Source organism: Suncus etruscus, chromosome 15 (genome assembly GCF_024139225.1).
Source record: "Suncus etruscus isolate mSunEtr1 chromosome 15, mSunEtr1.pri.cur, whole genome shotgun sequence".
Lineage (NCBI taxonomy): Eukaryota > Metazoa > Chordata > Mammalia > Eulipotyphla > Soricidae > Suncus > Suncus etruscus.
The window spans coordinates 91,951,285-91,968,044 of record NC_064862.1 but is presented as its reverse complement, the minus strand read 5'-3'; the positions used below and the strand labels follow the sequence as shown (position 1 = coordinate 91,968,044).

Sequence of the window (16,760 nt, the reverse complement as noted above, 5' to 3'; positions counted from 1 at the left end):
CTTCTAGATTAGAACCTGCAGGAAACGGGCAGGTGAGCCCATCTAAACAGGTCCAGAGGCCTGCTCCAAGGCACCCGGAAGTGGAAGGGAGCTTGATGCCCGGAAGCGCCGCCGGCTTCACCTTGCCAGCACCCAACATGGCGGCGCGTCGGGCGTGGCTGGCGGGATTGTGACGTCGGCGCGCGGCGTGCCCGTGCCCGTGAGTGCGCAGGCGCCCTCGGCGGCTCCCCGCGCGTTTCCGCTTCCGCCGCCCTCTTTCTCGTCAACGAGGCGGCCGTGCGGGTGGGTGGCGGCGGCCGTGCGGGGCTGGCTGGCGGGGCCCCGGGGTAGGGGAGGGGGCGTCCCGAGCCCGGACGCGGGAGTGAGTCCCGGGCGGGCTGTGCCGCGGAGCGAGCCGGGCCTAACCCCGCCTTCGCGGCCCTGTTCGTTCCGGACGGATGGAACGTTACCTGCAGAGGCCGGGCGGCTTGGAGGAGGCGGCCCGGGCCGGAGCGCGGGAACCGCCGCTTCTCGGGGCTGGGGTGGCTGGGGCGGCTGGGATCGGAGCCTCGCGGGGCCTTGCAGGGGCGTCGGCCCCCCAGGCCTGGCCCTGCGCCCCCCTCCTCACCGCGCTGCCTTCCCCACCGCACCCGCAGCGGACGCAAAGATGCAGATCTTCGTGAAGACCCTGACGGGGAAGACCATCACCCTCGAGGTCGAGCCCAGCGACACCATCGAGAATGTCAAGGCCAAAATCCAGGACAAGGAGGGTGAGCGGGGCGGGTCGACCTGGTCTCGGCGCCGTGGGAAGGGGGGGATCCGGCGGCGCCTTTCGGTTTGCTTTTCGGTTGGGGCCACACCCGGCAGGCTCTGGGGAGCCTCCGGGATGCCGGGGATGGGACTCACCGCGTGCAAGGGACATGCCTTCCCCGCCACCCAGTCTCGCGGCCTCCCCGGTGAGTCAGTGTTTACTGACTCCTTCCCCCACGACAGGCATCCCGCCTGACCAGCAGCGCCTGATATTTGCGGGCAAGCAGTTGGAGGACGGCCGCACTCTCTCCGACTACAACATCCAGAAAGGTACCGTGCGTGGGCTCCCGGCCTGGGTCTACCTCCCTTGACATTAGTTAGCACCCTCCCAAGTTGATATCCAACCTTATGGGGTTGGATGGGGAAGCAGACCCTGGACTGGTTCTATGGTGGGGGCGCAGGGCTTCCCGCAGTCCACCCACCCCTCCCTGCATCTCGGCAGAGTCCACGCTGCACCTGGTGCTGCGCCTTCGGGGCGGCATCATCGAGCCATCCCTCCGCCAGCTGGCCCAGAAGTACAACTGCGAGAAGATGATCTGCCGCAAGTGCTACGCCCGCCTGCACCCCCGTGCCGTCAACTGCCGCAAGAAGAAGTGCGGACACACCAACAATCTGCGCCCCAAGAAGAAGATCAAATAAAGGCCCCATGGGCCGCGCCGTGCTGCGCCTCGCCGCGCCAGCCCTCTTGGGCGCCCCAAACGTGCCCTGCGGCTTCAATAAAGTTACTCTTTGATTGATTAGAGCAGCAACTGTTTTCGGAGTGTCTCTGTTCGCGGGGCGGGGGTCCAGCCTGTACCCCTCATTCGAGCAGCTGTCTTGAGTGGTCTTGGTGGGGCGGTGAGCCTTCCACACACCCCTTCTTTCTCTATACGTTGTCGCCTGCAACTGTGGGGAGACAGATGGGCTCCCTCCATCCACCCTAAGTGTTGCAAGGGGTGGTTAACACGGCTCAGCTGGCTTTTTTTTTTGGGGTGCTCGTGCCCAGGTTTGGTGACGACCCAGCAGTTCTGGTCCCTATCGAGCTCCGGGTCAGCAGAGGTCGGCCCTTTTTCCAACCGCGCCTACGTCCCTCGAGGTCCCCAACAACCCCAAACCAAGGAAGGGGTGCATCTCGGCAGCCGGCTGTGAGGTCTGGGCTGTCGGCTGCGGCCCTGGGCCGGCCACAAGGGGTCGCCAGCGTGGGCGGCGAGGCCCGGCCGGGGTCGGAGGCCTCCGGGCCTGCAGGGGGCGCCGACAAGGCGCAGCAGGCCGGTGGATCCGGGCCGCTCAGTCCTGCCCATGGCCGAGTCGGCGGCCCCCGCCGGTCCCGTGGCTGCGCCGGCTGCGGGAGTCGCAGTCCCGGAGCGCGAGGACCCCGCGTGGCCCTGGGTGAGGCCGGCCGGACCCGATCGGGAGCGGGCGCGGGGTGGGCGCTGGGGCGGGCCGGCGGCGCCTTCACGCCCGGACCGTGCTCTCTCCTTCCACCCTAGAAAGATGCCCCGATCGCGGCGCTGGTGCGGCGCATCCACCAGCTGCAGGCCGAGCGCGCACAGGCCTTCCGGCGGCTGGAGGAGTGAGTGCGGGGAGCCGGGGCGCGCGGGGTGGCTGTGATCGGTGCCGAGGGTCGGGACTGGGTACACCGCCGGGCCGTAGCGTCACTGCAGGGGCCGGGGCGCTGGGCTCGGGGGTCCGATCTACTGCTTTTCCTTGCTCGGATCCCACGGGTCATCCTGATCCTCATCGTCCCCTCCACCCCGCACCGACTCGGGTGATGGGTCGGTGGGGTTCCTCTCTGGGGGTCTGCCAGGTTTGTGTCTTGGGGGTAACCCGAGTTCGATGAGTGGCCTCAGGTCCCCCTCCAACCCCACTCCACGCGCCGCAGAGGCCACCGGCAGTACGTGCGCAGCGGCCCGTGCTACGACTTCCCGAGCTATCGGGCCACCGTGCACGAGGTGACGCACGTCTTCGCCGCCGCGTCGCGCGAGGTGCTGGCGCTGGAGGCTGAACTGGCCGGGCCCCGCGGGCAGCCGCTCCTCGCCGGCCACGTGCGCCGCCTGCAGCAGCTGGAGGAGACGCATCTGGCCACGGTGAGGCGATCCTCCGATTCCTCCATGCTAGCTGCTGTGGGCTTTGCAGCATCCCTGGCTCTGTCCCGTCCTGTATCCCTTCAGGTCTGGCTTGCAACGTGCGTGGGCGTGGTCTATTCGCGACCACGCCCGCCCGAGCGCTCTGACCAATCCTGGCCGACGTATTCTCTTTCCCAGGCCTAAGCCACGCCCCTTCCCTAAATGCCTTTCCTCGCCGTGTCACGCCCACTCCACCTTCCCACCAATCACTGGCCTGGAGCTGGGTCAAGCCCCGCCCCACTCCTCCCTGCGGCCCCGCCCAGGTTGTGCTCTAGACACGCCCATGCCCTGATCCTGGACATCATTGGCCTCCCTGGCGCGAAGCTCCGCCCCATTTAGTGACCCCGCCCCTTCCCCACCTTGGCCGCCTCTGGATCTGCCCTGTTGGTCCTCGGGCAGGGATGCTCTTGGCTCCTTGGGCCTAGTCCCCACTGGCCCACTCGCTCCCCTCCAGGTGGCCCTGCTGCAGCTGATGGGGAGCCCCGAGCTGGCACAGGAGGAAGATGCGCAGCAGAAGGAGCAGCTGAAGACCAAGTGAGCCCTGCCTCCTTCCCTCGCTCAGGACCCGCCCCCCTTGGGGTGCACACTGGAGCCCCCTGGACTCTCCAAGACCCCGCAGAGCACAGCTGCGCCCATGCACGCCCATTCAACTTTGGGGGCTGGAGTCCACCTGGGCGCCCGCCCCACACTCGTGTGCATGGATTCTGTCACGCTGTGGGCCTCCCACCTCACCCCCCACCCCCGTGCCTCGCATCAGGGGTACTGCTCCCCCACCCTGGCCGGCTCCTGCCAGCACCCAAATGTACGCCTGGCTGCAGCAGCCTGGAGGCGGGGGTGCGGGCGCGGGGCGGGCCCTGGGGCTGAGCAGCGCAGCGGCAGCTAATGCGCCCCATCTGGGTTTTATTTATAGTTCCCATCCGCTCTTGTAGGGTAATTAAAACCATGGAGGCGATCAGCGAGGCCCTTCAGGACCTCAGGTTTGATGCGGACTCTGCCCAGTGATGGCGCCTGGCCCAGCCCTCCCGGCCAGCTGGCGCGGGTCGAGCCCCGGGGCGCCGCGGGACCCTCCCCAGGCTGGCTCCGCTTTGAGCAATAAAACATCCTCTTCTCCTGCGAAACCGTTGCCTGCCCCTCTCTGATTCTGCCTAGGAATGGGGGGCAGGGGGCCTAAGGGAAGGGATCCCCAAGCCTCCCTAGCCCCAATGTAGAAATTTATGACCTGGAACCTCACGGAGTTGTTGGCTTGGTGGGGGGCTCCACCTGGCAGTGCTCAGGGCTCACTCCTGGTGCGGCTCAAGGGACTGTTGGGGATGCCAAGGATCGAACCCGGGTCAGCCGAGTCCAAGGCCAGCGCCTTCTTCCCCCTGGCCTAGATCCCTCCAGCTGCGTCTCCTGAGTTCTGAACCGGATGTTTCCAAAGTGCCTGAGATTCTGGTAGGCAAAGAGGCACGCTCTAGGGCTCCTCATCCCAGCCCCCACCGCCAAGACGTCTTGGTTTTACCTGCATCAAAAGACACCTAAATAACTTGTTTATTAAAAAAAATACTTTTAGAGGGGTCTGGCATGAATGGGGAGAGGAGCCCCACATCTCTTCACCCCCAGCTGGGTCAGGGGCTCTGCTGGCCCACACTCTGGGTGCTCTTGGATGCCAAGCTGGGTGGCCTTGGAGCTCGCCCTGTGTTCCCCTCACCCCAGCTCCTGCTGAGGTTGGGGTGCTGCGCCGGGCATTCCAGATATCTAGAGCTTATCGGGCAGAACCTACAGGCAGAGAGGAAATCAGATCACATGGTGTCCCCCCAGCTTTCTGCAAAGCAACAATTGGAGTGTATCCCACATGGGGTGACACTCCTGAGGGCTCCTGGAGCCAGGCACATGGTGAGGGGTGTTAAATGCAGGTAAATAATACATGGAGAGAGAGATCGCAGAGATGGGACAGTGGGGAGGACATCTGCCTTGCACGTGGTCCATCTGGGGTTTCCATCCCAGAAGAGTCCTATAGGGTCACCTGAGCCTGCTAGGAGGGATCCCTGACAGGCACAGAGCCAGGAGTGACCCCTGAACACCGCCAAATGTGGCTCAAAAACAAAAGTAAGAGATGAAAAGAGGGTCTGGAGCAATTGCACAGTGAGGAGGTGGCCATTTGCCTTGTACGCGGCCAGCCCTGGTTCAATCCCCAGCATCCCACATTGGTCCCCCGAGCCTGCCAGAGTGATTTCCAGGGGTGATTTCTTAGCGCAGAGCCAGAAGTAACCCCTGAGCACTGACCAAAATATAAAGGGGGTTGGAAAAGTCCCCACTCACGCCTTTGGCCTCTCTATTCACCGGGTGCCTCCCACCTGCCCAAATGCCCCCTCCAACGGGGATGGGGTGTGTGTCGTATATGCCTTACCTCTCGCCGCGCCCCGTCTGCTCGAGGGCAAGATCCCCTCGTCCTGTGCTTGGAAGGAAGGACGCCGTGTCTGGGGGGCTGCTGGCCAGCCTCCACCCACTCCCCCACCTGCACCCCTGGGGTGATTGGGGGCGCCCCTTTCCTACCTGGTTGCGCGTCTTGTGCGACTTCTGCATCCAGGCCCGCCACTGGTCGTAGAGGCGAAAGCTGAGGTTGGAGCAGTACGCGTGCTTCTTGAGCCAGCCCACGAACTGCTTGAGCTCGCGCCGCACCGGCCCCGAGCTCGGCTCCGCGCCCCGCGGCTCGCACGCGCCGCCCGGGCCCGGCCGTTCTGCGGGGGCGCAGGGAGCGCGGCGTCAGGGTGCGCGAAGGCCGGCAGGGGGAGCGCGCGGGGCGGGAGCGGGAGCCCGGGAGTCGGCGGCCCAGCTGCGCCCCGACCCCGGCAAGGAGGAGGGTGGGGAGGAGGGCCCCCATCCATGCCTCCTCCTCCCCCGCAGCCTCGCCCAGGAACCCCGATTCCCGTGGCCTGAGCCAGGTGTGAGCCGAAGGGAGGGCGAGAAGCCCGTGCGCCCAGGGCGCCCAGACACGGGAGCCTTGGAGAAGTGGGGAGAGGCTGGGAAGGGAAGAGGATGGGGTGGGGTGCCAGCAGGAAAAGAGATGCAGAGGGAGGAGGCCTTGCAGACGCAGGAGACCCCGAACCCCAGAAAGGTGGGCTGGCCAGAAGCCCCCAGGGGAGACGGTTGTGCGGGGCGTGGCCTTGCGCGGCCAGATGCGAGGCCGGCCTGGCCCCGAGCCACCGCCGCCAGCCCCCAGCAGGCCGGCGGATAAGGACATTGGCCTCACGTCATAAATATCGCCGGGGACCCGCTGACAGCCTCTGGCAAGGCCGCGGCCCCCGCCGCCCCTGCCGGCCTCCCCGGCCTCCCCCAGCGGGGCGGCCGCTGCTGGCTTCCGTGCAGGATCCGCAGGTGCTGGGCAAGGCTCCGGGCCCGCCCACTCCAGCCCCGAGGGCCCTGCGATGGGGCCGGAGCTACTACTGGGGAGCCCACCCCGCCCTGCCAGCTCTCCGGATGAATGGCTCTGGGCCTCAGTTTCCCTGTTTGCGCATTCGCGTGGGGGATGGCTGGTTCCTGGGGGTGGAACCAACTACCCTCACTAGAGAATAGGGGTCATTCTGGGGAGGCCTCATACAGGCCTAAGGAAAGTCGCCCTTCCCCATGTGGAAACTAGAGTCAATTCAAGAAACAGATAATTTGAAGTTTCGTGGTTTTTTTTTTTTTTCCTTCTGGTTTTTGGGCCACACCCGGAGGTGCTCATGGGATCCTAGGAGATGCCAGGGATCGAACCTGGATTGGCTGCGTGCAAGGCAAATGTTCTCCCCCTGTGCTATGGCTCTGTCCCCTTGGGCTTCCTAGTTTTTCCCCTCCGGGAACAAGGGGAGACCCAGAACAAACCCAGGTCTCCTGTAGGAAAAGCCACTGCTCAACCCACGAAATCATCTCCCCGCCCTTGACAACACGGTTTACATCATTTCACACGAGACCCCAGATGGTGGGTTGGGGGAAGTCACACAAGCCAAGGTTCCCTGCCTGGCCCCCAGACTCCTAGAGCAGAAAGGGGGGATGTCTGGCCACCTGGATGCCAGTCCTGAGCTGACCACCAGATTGGGCAGGAGATGAGTGAGAATGGACACCCTCAGCCAATGTTGGAGAATATTGCTCATGGAATTATAATTCAGGGGACACAGCCGAAGTGCTCAGGGGTTAATCCTGGTTCTATGCTCAAGGGATCCATCCTGCCAGCCTCAGGGAACCCTATGGGATGCTCAGGTTGGCCACAAGGAAGACAAACACCTCCAGGGAATTATCGCTCCAGTTTCAGAATTCTTTTTTTTTTTTTTTTTTTTTTTTGGTTTTTGGGCCACACCCGGCGGTGCTCAGGGGTTACTCCTAGCTGTCTGCTCAGAAATAGCTCCTGGCAGGCACGGGGGACCATATGGAACACCGGGATTCGAACCAACCACCTTTGGTCCTGGATCGGCTGCTTGCAAGGCAAACGCCGCTGTGCTATCTCTCCAGGCCCCAGAATTCTCTTTTTAAGGGGGCTCAGCTATTGGTGCAAACACGTGCTGCCGTGCTGCTCTTTTGAGGGTCACACCTCCTGGTAGTCAGAGGGAGCTTGGCAGACCCTATTATGGTTCTCGCAAGGACAGCTTATGGTCTGCAGCATGCAAGGCCAGCACCTGATCTCCAGGATTATATTTTTAGCTAACCCATTCTTTTGGTGGGGGGAGTTTAAAGGGTTTTTGGGTCACACCCGGCAGCGCTCAGGAGTTACTCCCGGCTCTGCTCACAAGTCGCTCCTGGAAGGCCTGGGGGACCTAATGGGATGCCGAGATTCGAAACGAGGACCATCCTGTGTTGGCTGAGTGCAAGGCAAACGCCTTACCGCTGTGCTATAGCTCCAGCCCCAGCCCCACTCCTTTTTAACTCTTTGCAATAGGCCAAGTGTTGTTGGTTGTGTTTCTTGTTTTCAAGTAATGTCCCCCAGCACACCCGGCCTTTCCTGACCCCAGGCCCTGCGCTCACCGCTGCGCGGCGTGGAGGCGGCGGTGGGGTGGCTCCACTCGCTCCAGATGCCAGCCTTCTTGGAGCCGTAGATGCCAAAGGGATTACAGCGCACTTGCACGAAGTACACGGTGCCCGGTTTCAGGCCCGCCAGGCGGCAAGAGGTCTGGTTGCTCACGTCGTCCACCACCTGGGAGTCAAGGTCGGGGGTGGCAGAGATGCAGATGTCAGGTGGGCACTAGGGGCCACAGAGGGGACCCAGACAGCCGGGCAGTGAGGGAAAAGAGGGAAAACTTTGCTAGGAGGGAGGGGCGTGGCCAACCAGCAGGATAGTGACAGGACGGGGCCAGACACAAGGGCAGCGCTTTGGATGGGCCAAAAGGGAGGCAAGCAGATGTCAAGCAGTGTGTGGGCGTGGCCAGCTAGGACTTGGGCGTGGTCAGACACCATGCAGGGTGGACACCCCTGGTGTGGCCAGATAGAGGAGCAGTGTGATGGGCGGAGCATATGATAGGGGTGGGGTCAGATAAAGGGGCGTGACCAGACATTAGGCCAATGTTTGGGCGGGGCCAGGTAGGACATGGGCGGGGCCAGAAAGGGTCTGGACAAGACATCAGGGCAGTACTGGGGTGGGACCAGGCGGGAAGGGCGGGGCCAGACCTCAGGACAGTGCGCGGGGTGGGGCCATATAGTCTGGGCGTGGTCACACGGGGTAGGGCCAGGTGGACAGGACCAGACATCGGGCATCACTGGGCTGGCGGGTCAGCACCTTCCAGTCCACACTGTCCTCCACCCGGTAGCGGATCTGGTACTTGGCTTGGAAGAGGAAGTCCTTGAGGGCGGGCGGTGACACCCATCGCACGCTGAGCTGGTCCTCCAGGCCTCCCACGCGACTCACGTGCACTTCGGGTGGGGGGTCCGTGGTCACTGCAGGGAGTGTGGGAGGGGTGATTCCCGGCTCTCTGGCAGCCAGGCCTGCCTCAGTTTCCCCTTCCTCCCTGGCCCCGGGGAAGGCTGGGCTGTGTCTGAGGGCACACTGTCCAGTCTCTGCCATCAGCAGTCCCTTCCCGTGGACAGTCCCGGATTGCGAGCCGCAGCCTCACGCCTTTGGAAGTGGACTAGAAAAGGGAGGTACGCCGCCCAAGGGTCCTTCTGGAGGCCCCGCGGGCCGCAGGCAGGGCTGGCCGCTCCCCCTGAGGCCTCAGTGAGGGGCCGAAAGGGTTAAAACACAGGCCTGCTCTGGGCTGAGAAACCCCCTAATTAGATTAGGCCCAATTCTGCTCACAGATCATCCGTTTCCTGCCTCCTGCCTGCAGCCCCCCCCCCCCAGCTCTAGGCCCAGGCTTCCTGGGGCGCCTCCGCCCTGGGCGCCCCCTCCCCACTCCCTGGGGCCCCCTCCCGCACACCTGGGCCGAGCTGAGGGGGAGGTGGAGAGGCCCAGGTGTCCTGACCAGCATTGGTTGGGGGGGAGCCTGTTGGCTGCTCTTCTGCAGGGGGGGAGCCTGGAGCTGGGCCGAGTGGGGGTGGCCAGAAGAGGGTTGGGGCTCACCCACGTCCAGGATGTCCAGCGTGAGCACGTCGGAGCGTGCAGAGCCCAGACGATTGGTGGCTTCCACCCAGATCTCATAGGGTGTGAACAGGGCGAGGTCCTTGGGGACTCGGCAGGAATGGGGGCCCACGGCGTGGTATTCCTCACATGTGTTGTCCTGCCCATACCACCTGCGGGGGGTGGGGAGGTAGCCCAAGGTTTTTGGATCATGCCCTCCCCACGGTGCTCAGGAATCACTCCTGGCCATGTCTGGGGACCCTATGGCATGAAGCTGAGGCTCAAACTCAGTGGGTCACCTTGCAAAAAACACACACACACACACACACACACACACACACACACACACACACCCTGGTTTCACCTGGGTAGTTGTCACCCACCGAAGCTTGTACTTGAGGGAGTAATTGGTGCGGAGAAAGTTCTCTCCGCCCAGCCCTGGCGTCCAACGGCAAGTGAGCTCCTTCATGTTTTTGGACCAGCAGCTGATGTTGAAGGGCTTCTCGGGGGGCACTGGGGAGGAAAGAGGGCAGGCAAGGAGGGCTGTTGGCCTCTGTGGATCCCCCGCTTGTGCCAAATACTTATTTGTTTTTGTTTTGGGCCACACCTGGCCATGCTCAGGGCTTCCTCTGGCTCTGCACTCAGGAATCACTCCTGGAAGACTCTGGGGACCCTGTGGGAGTGCCAGGGATTGAGCCCGGGTCTGCTGTTTGAGGAGCAAATGGCCTACTAGCTGTGCTATGGTGGGCCGAGGCCTTATGTTTTATTGTATGTTGGTTTTTGGGTCACACCCAGCGATGCTCAGGGGTTCCTCCTGGCTCTGCACTCAGGAATCACTTCCTGTGGTGCTCAGAGGACCATCTGGCTGTGTGCTCAGGAATATCTCCTGGTAGGGCTCAGCAGACCTTGTCTGGAGCCAGGGATCGAACCCAGGCCAGACCCTTGCCCTGTGCTCTCTCTCTAGCCTCCGGGGCCAGAGCTAAGGTAAGCCCAGGCCTGGGGTCTGGAGGAAGGTGTGGAAGCTAGATTGGGGGTGGGTCCTGGTTTCCATCGATGCCTCCCCTACGAAAGTTCAGACCCCTGGACCAGTAGTGTGTGCCCAGAGGGTGAGGAGCAGTCATGGCCTGGGGATAGGGAGCACTCATGGCCCAGGGAATGGCAAGGGGAGGGGGAGCACCCATGGCCCGAAAGAAGGGAAGCATTTATGACCCAGGTGGAGGAGCACTCTTGACCCAGGGAGGAGAGCACTACTTACTCAGAAACAAGAACATTAGTGGCCTAGGGAGCATTCCCAGGGATAGTGCCACCCATAGCCCAGGGAGGGGAGCATTATTGACCCAGGAAACTCGAGCACCCGTGGCCCAAGTCCTAGGGCATCCACAACCCACGGAGGAGAGCACTCACGGCCGACATAGAGGCAGGAGCCGGCCAGGATGCTGCCGTCCTGTGCGTGACACACCAAGTTGTCCCCGGACTGCTGTTTGGACCCGTTCAGGTTGTCCAGGGCCAAGGCCAGGGTGGAGACGTTGAGCACTCGTGAGAACTCGGGGGGCAGGCGGCGCCCGTTGAGCGTCCAGTAGAGGTTCTCGGCCGTGGCCCCCGGAGTGTCCCCGAGCACGGAGCATGTGGCCTGCAGGGAGGAGCCGATGAGGAGCGTGGGGTCCTGGGGGCTGATCACGGCCGTGTCTGGGGTCAGAGAGGAGCAGGAGTCAGGCCTGAAGGGTTCCCTGAACCCCAAACACCCTTTGTCACATCTCAAGTCCCTGGAAAGGCCATTGAAATATTTCCCAGGGGCCAAGACTCCCTCTGACCCACCCTGTTTTTTTTGGGGGGGAAGTGGGGGGAGGGTTTGGGACACACCCGGCCGTGTGTCCTGTGGGGGTAACTGTCTCTGCAGTCCTACCTGAGGCCACCACTCTTGCCTTTCTAGACCACGCCCAGAGGTAATCAGGCTCATTCCTGTCCCAGTGCTCAGTAACCCTATGTCTTGCCAGGTCATGGCCCAATCTGTACCAGGACCAGCACCTCATCTCTGGCCCCACAAATCTCATCTTCCTTTGTTTGGGGGCACAATGGTAGAATCTGTTTTGTTTTGGGGCCACACCCGGCGCTGCTCAGGGATTCCTCCTGGCTCTGCTCTCAGAAGTCGCTCCTGGCAGGCTCGAGGGACCCTATGGGATGCTGGGGAATCGAACCGGGCCCATCCTGGGACAGCCCAAATGCACTTCCACTGTGCCATTATTCCTGCCCCGCCTTAGGTGGAATAGGAATCTGGCTTAGTGCTCTTGGCCATTCTCGTGAGGGAGGTGCTCTCTTGTGAAAAGACCTGGGACCCCCACAGACCAAGCCTGAGCCCCAGGACAACCACCAAGGCATAGAACCAGAACAGGAGGAGCCAAGATAGTGCCAGGTGTGGCCTAAAAGTTCCACCATTTCAAAGCAAATCAACCAACAAGAAAACAGCCTGGGAGAGGGCTCTAGCACCTTCTGCCACAAGGGAGGAACAGATGCCTCCTCAGCGCCCAGACTCATTCTTGAAGAACCTTTTTCTGGGGAGTTTTGGGCCACACCCAGTGGCACTCAGGGTACCCGATGGGATGTTAGGGGATCGAACCCAGGTCAGCTGCGTGCAAGAAAAATAAACATCCTTCCCGTTGAGCCATCCAAGGACAGCAGCAGCTGCTCCATGCTGACCACCACACCCTGCCCGGGGACACGGACTCCTACGAGGATGACCCTTTGGGGGTCAGGCCTTCCGGGCTGTGATCGGAAACTGAAGCCAGGCATGGGGCGGGGGCCCGGGTGCAGGCCCCTGACTCTCCCCAGCCCCAGTGCCTCCTTTCTGGAGCAGCCAGATCAGCCACTGGGGTGGGGTGGGGACTGTTCCAAAGAAGGTGGCCCCTGGGAAAACCCCATTCCCCAGACACTCTTATCTTTGAGGGTCCTGCAGACTCAGGGAAGGGCTTTTACCTGGGAGGACCAAGAGCCTTGGAAAGGATGCACCCCTCAGGCACCATGATTCACCCAGCATTCACCCATCAGCACTCACTCCTTCTCTCACTCATTTCTCTCGGCTGTTTCATCCATCCTCCACTCACCCCTCCTTCCCTCACCCCTCCATTCACCTTTTTTTTTCTTCTTTTTTTTTTTTTTTTTGTGGGTCACACCCGGCAGTGCTCAGGGGTTTTTCCTGGCTCCAGGCTCAGAAATTGCTCCTGGCAGGCACAGGGGACCATATGGGACGGGATTCAAACCGATGACCTTCTGCATGAAAGGTAAACGCCTTACCTCCATGCTATCTCTCCGGCCCCTCTCCATTCACCTTTTGATCCACACACTCCTCCATTCAATCCATTCACTCACCTCGCATTCATTCACCCCTTAGCTCTCTCCCCACTTTCTCTGGCTCAGTCCAGCTCCCTTTCTCTCCCCACTGCAAGGCTGCTGGCAACCAGGATCACTGGGAGAGGAAGAGAGAAGCTGCCGAGAGGAAGGGAGGGGGCCTTGGACAGAAGAACAGTGGGGTGCGCGGGGTGGGGGGAGTGTGAATGGAGATGGGAGCTGGAGGCGGGTGCAAAGGTCCTGAGGCAGAGACAGCCTGAACCCCAGATCCATCCGCAGGGCCTAGGGCGGGCGGGGCGGGAACAGTCCCCAAGGGACCAGGACTGGGGTTGTGTGTGTGGAGGGGGGTATTTGCATTTTAAAAAAAGGGGTCTACGTGGACGGGTGGGGCCTGGGTGGGGGCCGCCAGGACGGGGTAATCCTGCCCCCACCCCCCGCGCTTGGCCTGACTCGGCTTCCCCCAGATGGGCGATGCTGGGGTGGATTCGGGGCCCGGCGCTGACGATTTTCCGGGGCAAACTTGGCGGCAGGGCCCGGTCTCGCTGGAGCCTGGGCCGGAGCTGCGTTTGGGGCTTGGCCCGCGGCTCGCTGGAGGTCTCGGCGTCCGTGCGAAGGAACCAGCGGCGCGGGCCAGCGCCGGGGAGGCGGGGGCGGCCGGGGCGGGGGGCCAGGGGGCCGCCCGCTAATTCGGAATTCCTCCGGCATGAACTCGGGCGTGCCAGCGCGCTCTGCCCGGCCCACCCACCGCTTCCTGCTCGGGTCCCCCCCTCGGCGGGGTGGGAGGCACGGCCAGGCCTGCCCGGGACCCCCAAAGCCCCCATCGGCCAGGGGTGGGAAGGGGCTGCGGCCCGGGCGCTGGGGCTGGGTGGGGGCGCTTGGCTGGAAGCCGGGTACCCCTTCTTGCCACCAAGGCTGCCTGGCCAGGCCGGGGCTGGCGGGGCCCTACTGCCAACAGCTGCAGCCGCCCCCCCACGAGGCCGGGCGGGGGACGCGGCCGAGGGCAAGGCCAGGCGCGTCTGGACAGGCCAGTCCCCCCCTCCGGTACTCCAGCACGGAAGGTCAGAGGGAGGCCGCCCCTGGGTTGCGGGGTGCCAAGCCCAGAGGGCACCTGAACCCAGACCTCCCCTGGCTCGAGCTCGGCAGCACCCCTCTGCCACCCCCACACGAGGGGAGGGGAAGATTTACCCATCCCATTTCCGAGGGCTGAGATGGGGGTGTCCGGGGAACCCACCCAGGGCAGCGGGAAACAGGGAGACCAGTGGGCACCATCCCCTGAGGCCAGGATGGAGGGGTGGTGCTGGGCTGGGTGTGGGGGTTCCTGGAGGAGCACACCCCAAGCCCGCTCTGACCTGGGTGGGGCTTTTGGACACCCCCCTCCCCGCCTCCTGCGCCCTCCTCCCTGCGTTCTGTTCCGTTCCGTTCCCACAGAGCCGGGGCCTTTAAAAGATGTTTCCTTCGCACCCCCTTTCCCCAGGCCGGAGCCACTGGCGTTATTAAAAGGAAACGCCATGTGTTTTAAAAGGGGAAAGTGTGACCGTCTTCGCTCCCAGGCGGAGGTTGGATGGGGGGGGCTGGTGGCAGGTCCTGCGGGCTCCCCGCAGGGGTCCCTCATATCCCCAGTCCTGCCGGTACCTGGCAAACACTTTTATGACCCTCTTGCCTTTGGCTCAGGTGCTAAGACACCCGGTAAGTAGAAACATATTGTGGAGGTGTGAGGATCTTTTATTTAATTTCTTCCCCCTTAAAGGAAAAAAAAAATCCGTACAAGCCCCCCTACACACATACAAGGGCTCACACACTCACACACACACACCCCGCATACCCCTTCCCCTAGGCTCTCTGGCTGGAAAACAAAGCAGTTTACTCAGAGCAGCCCCGAAAGGGAGGCGGCCTCAACCCCCCCATCTTCCTCAGAGCACCCTGGATAGAGTCCCCCACCTGCCCTGTCTGTCTTAGGCAAGCTAGATCTCCAGCCACACCTCCCAGGGGGTGCCAGGACCGGCCCTTTGGGGAGGCTTTTCTTTTACTTTTCTTTTTCTTTTCTTTTTTTTTTTTTAAACAATTGGCCCGGGGCGCTGCTTAGTGGCCCGTGCGCCCTGGTCCTGTGCGCCGGTGGCTGGAGGGGGGAACCGTGCGCCCCTGCCTTGCTTCCCCACCCAGGCGTGTGTGCCGAGCTGGAATGCGTCTGGTCTCGGTGGTGGTGTGCGAAAATGCATCTGGGACGCAGCGAGGCGAGGGTGACGGCCACGCCAGGGGGGAGCCTTTGTGTGGCGCTGGGTGTGCCCGAGCGGGTCTGGGAGTGGAGAGGGGTCCTGGCCTTGGATGGCACCGGTGTGCGTGTGTGTATGGGGGGAAAATCTTAAGGCGCAGCCAGCCGGGGCGGAGATGGGGGGGTTCCCAAGCGCTGCCTACCCCACCCCATCCCAACCTGGGCCCATCGGGGTTCCCGGACCCCGCTCCCACCCGCGCCAAGAACGCGGCGGAGAACCGCCAGCCGAGGGGACCCCGTGGACCCTCGAGCGCGGGTCCCGCTGGGGGAGGGCGGCGGCGCCGGCCCGCGGAGAGGCGGGTCCCCGGGGACCCCGGGCCGCGCGCCAAGGCGGACAGAGCGGGCCCCCTTCCCGCCCCGCCTTCCTCGCGGGGCTCATCCCTGCGCGCAGCGGGACAGGGGGGGCGCTCGGGACCGGCACCCGCGTGCGCCCCGGCCCGGGAGGGAGCCGCGCCCCGGGATCCCGGACACGCCAGAGCCTGCGGGCGCGGTGGAGGGTGTGCGCCACGCCGCGCGCGCGGGAGGGTGCCAGGCCGCGACCCCGAGACCCCCGGAGAGGGCCGGGGCGCGTGCGCCCGGCTAGCCAGCCCAGGTAGCAGGCCGGGGGCGCCAGGGTCAGAGCCCGGGTCCGGGGCGCGCACGGGGGCCCTGCGCCCCGCAGGTGAGGCCGCCGCCCCGAGGGCCGCTACGGGGGCGCCTTCCTTTGTTCCCGGGCGCGTCCAGGTGGCGCCCACGCCGCCTTCTCCCCGCGGCTGTCCCCGGGGCGCACGCTCGGGGCCCCGGCGCGGCGGGCGGGCGGGCGGTGCCGGCTACTCACGGGCTCCCGACGCGGCTCTCCGCGCTCCGAGGACGCAGAGCAGAAGCAGGAGAGGCAGCGGCGGCGCCCGCCGCGGGCATTGGGCGGCGGGGCCCGGGCGGCCGGCGGGCATCGGGCCGGGACTGCCGGGGTGGGCGCGCGGCAGGCGGGCTGCGGTGGCGCAGCGGGGCTCCGCGTGCGGGCCGAGTGCGGTCCTGGGAGCCCGCACGTCGCTGGGCACTGGGTGCTGGGCGATGGGCGCGGGCGCAGAGGCCGGAGCGAGTCCTCGCCGCCGAATTGACAAGGCGCTAATGCGCCGCTCGCCCCGCCCGGCCCCGCCCCCGGCCCGGCCCGGCCCGGGGGGGCAGGGGTTCGGCGGCGGGCCCCGCACCGGCCTCCCCGCCGCACGCACGCCCGCCCGCCCGCGGGCACCGCGCGCCCCACCCGTCCGGCCTCCGCCCCGCCGCGCACCGCGCAGCGCCCAGTCCCATCCCTACCCGGCGCCCCCCGCGAGTCTCCCCGTCACCTCGCCAACTCCCACCTCCCCCAGTGAGGATCGGGCGCCCCCATGCCCTGCCTCGGCCCCCTGCCTGCCTGCGCTCCCAGCGGTGCCCCCCGGAGACCCCCCAACCTGGCCCGGCTCCCCCACCCGCCCACCCGGGCGCAGGCTCCGCCTTCTCCCGAGTGGTCCCGGGGAGCCCCGCCCGCTCCCGCTTCCAGCCCCCTCCTCCCCCAGGGTCCCCCTGGAGATTGGCGGCCCTCCATGCCATGCCAAGCCATGCCCTGCCCCGCGCGCCCTCACACGAGGGGTCCCGGCCCCGGCGCCCACCGTGGGCCCTTCCCGCGAGTGCTCCGCCCTTTCCATCCAGCCGGCTCCGCTGGAGAGAAGACAGAGCCGAGGTGGGTTGGGAAGCCCCGCCGCCCCCCTACGCGCTTGGAGAGGGGCGCGCTGGAGGG

At 64.6% G+C, this 16,760-nt stretch overlaps 3 protein-coding genes across 3 annotated transcripts; 2 read left to right on the top strand and 1 right to left on the bottom strand.

Moving 5' to 3' along the window:
- Window positions 1-191: 191 nt before the first annotated feature.
- Window positions 192-1,531, top strand: UBA52 (ubiquitin A-52 residue ribosomal protein fusion product 1). Its single transcript, XM_049787742.1, has 4 exons — window positions 192-282; window positions 636-749; window positions 973-1,059; window positions 1,232-1,531. Exons 2-4 carry the CDS (start codon window positions 647-649, stop codon window positions 1,426-1,428), a joined length of 387 nt encoding a protein of 128 aa, XP_049643699.1. The 5' UTR covers window positions 192-282; window positions 636-646; the 3' UTR covers window positions 1,429-1,531.
- Window positions 1,532-2,029: 498 nt separating this feature from the next.
- Window positions 2,030-4,003, top strand: REX1BD (required for excision 1-B domain containing). Its single transcript, XM_049787738.1, has 5 exons — window positions 2,030-2,157; window positions 2,259-2,341; window positions 2,651-2,855; window positions 3,349-3,428; window positions 3,824-4,003. The coding sequence occupies exons 1-5, from the start codon at window positions 2,068-2,070 to the stop codon at window positions 3,894-3,896; spliced, it is 531 nt and encodes a 176-aa protein (XP_049643695.1). The 5' UTR covers window positions 2,030-2,067; the 3' UTR covers window positions 3,897-4,003.
- Window positions 4,004-4,638: 635 nt separating this feature from the next.
- Window positions 4,639-15,936, bottom strand: CRLF1 (cytokine receptor like factor 1). Its single transcript, XM_049788374.1, has 9 exons — window positions 15,825-15,936; window positions 10,801-11,082; window positions 9,780-9,909; window positions 9,400-9,569; window positions 8,620-8,777; window positions 7,872-8,040; window positions 5,430-5,614; window positions 5,284-5,326; window positions 4,639-4,652 (listed from the first exon to the last, which is right to left on the bottom strand). Exons 1-9 carry the CDS (start codon window positions 15,934-15,936, stop codon window positions 4,639-4,641), a joined length of 1,263 nt encoding a protein of 420 aa, XP_049644331.1.
- Between the last annotated feature and the right edge of the window lie 824 nt (window positions 15,937-16,760).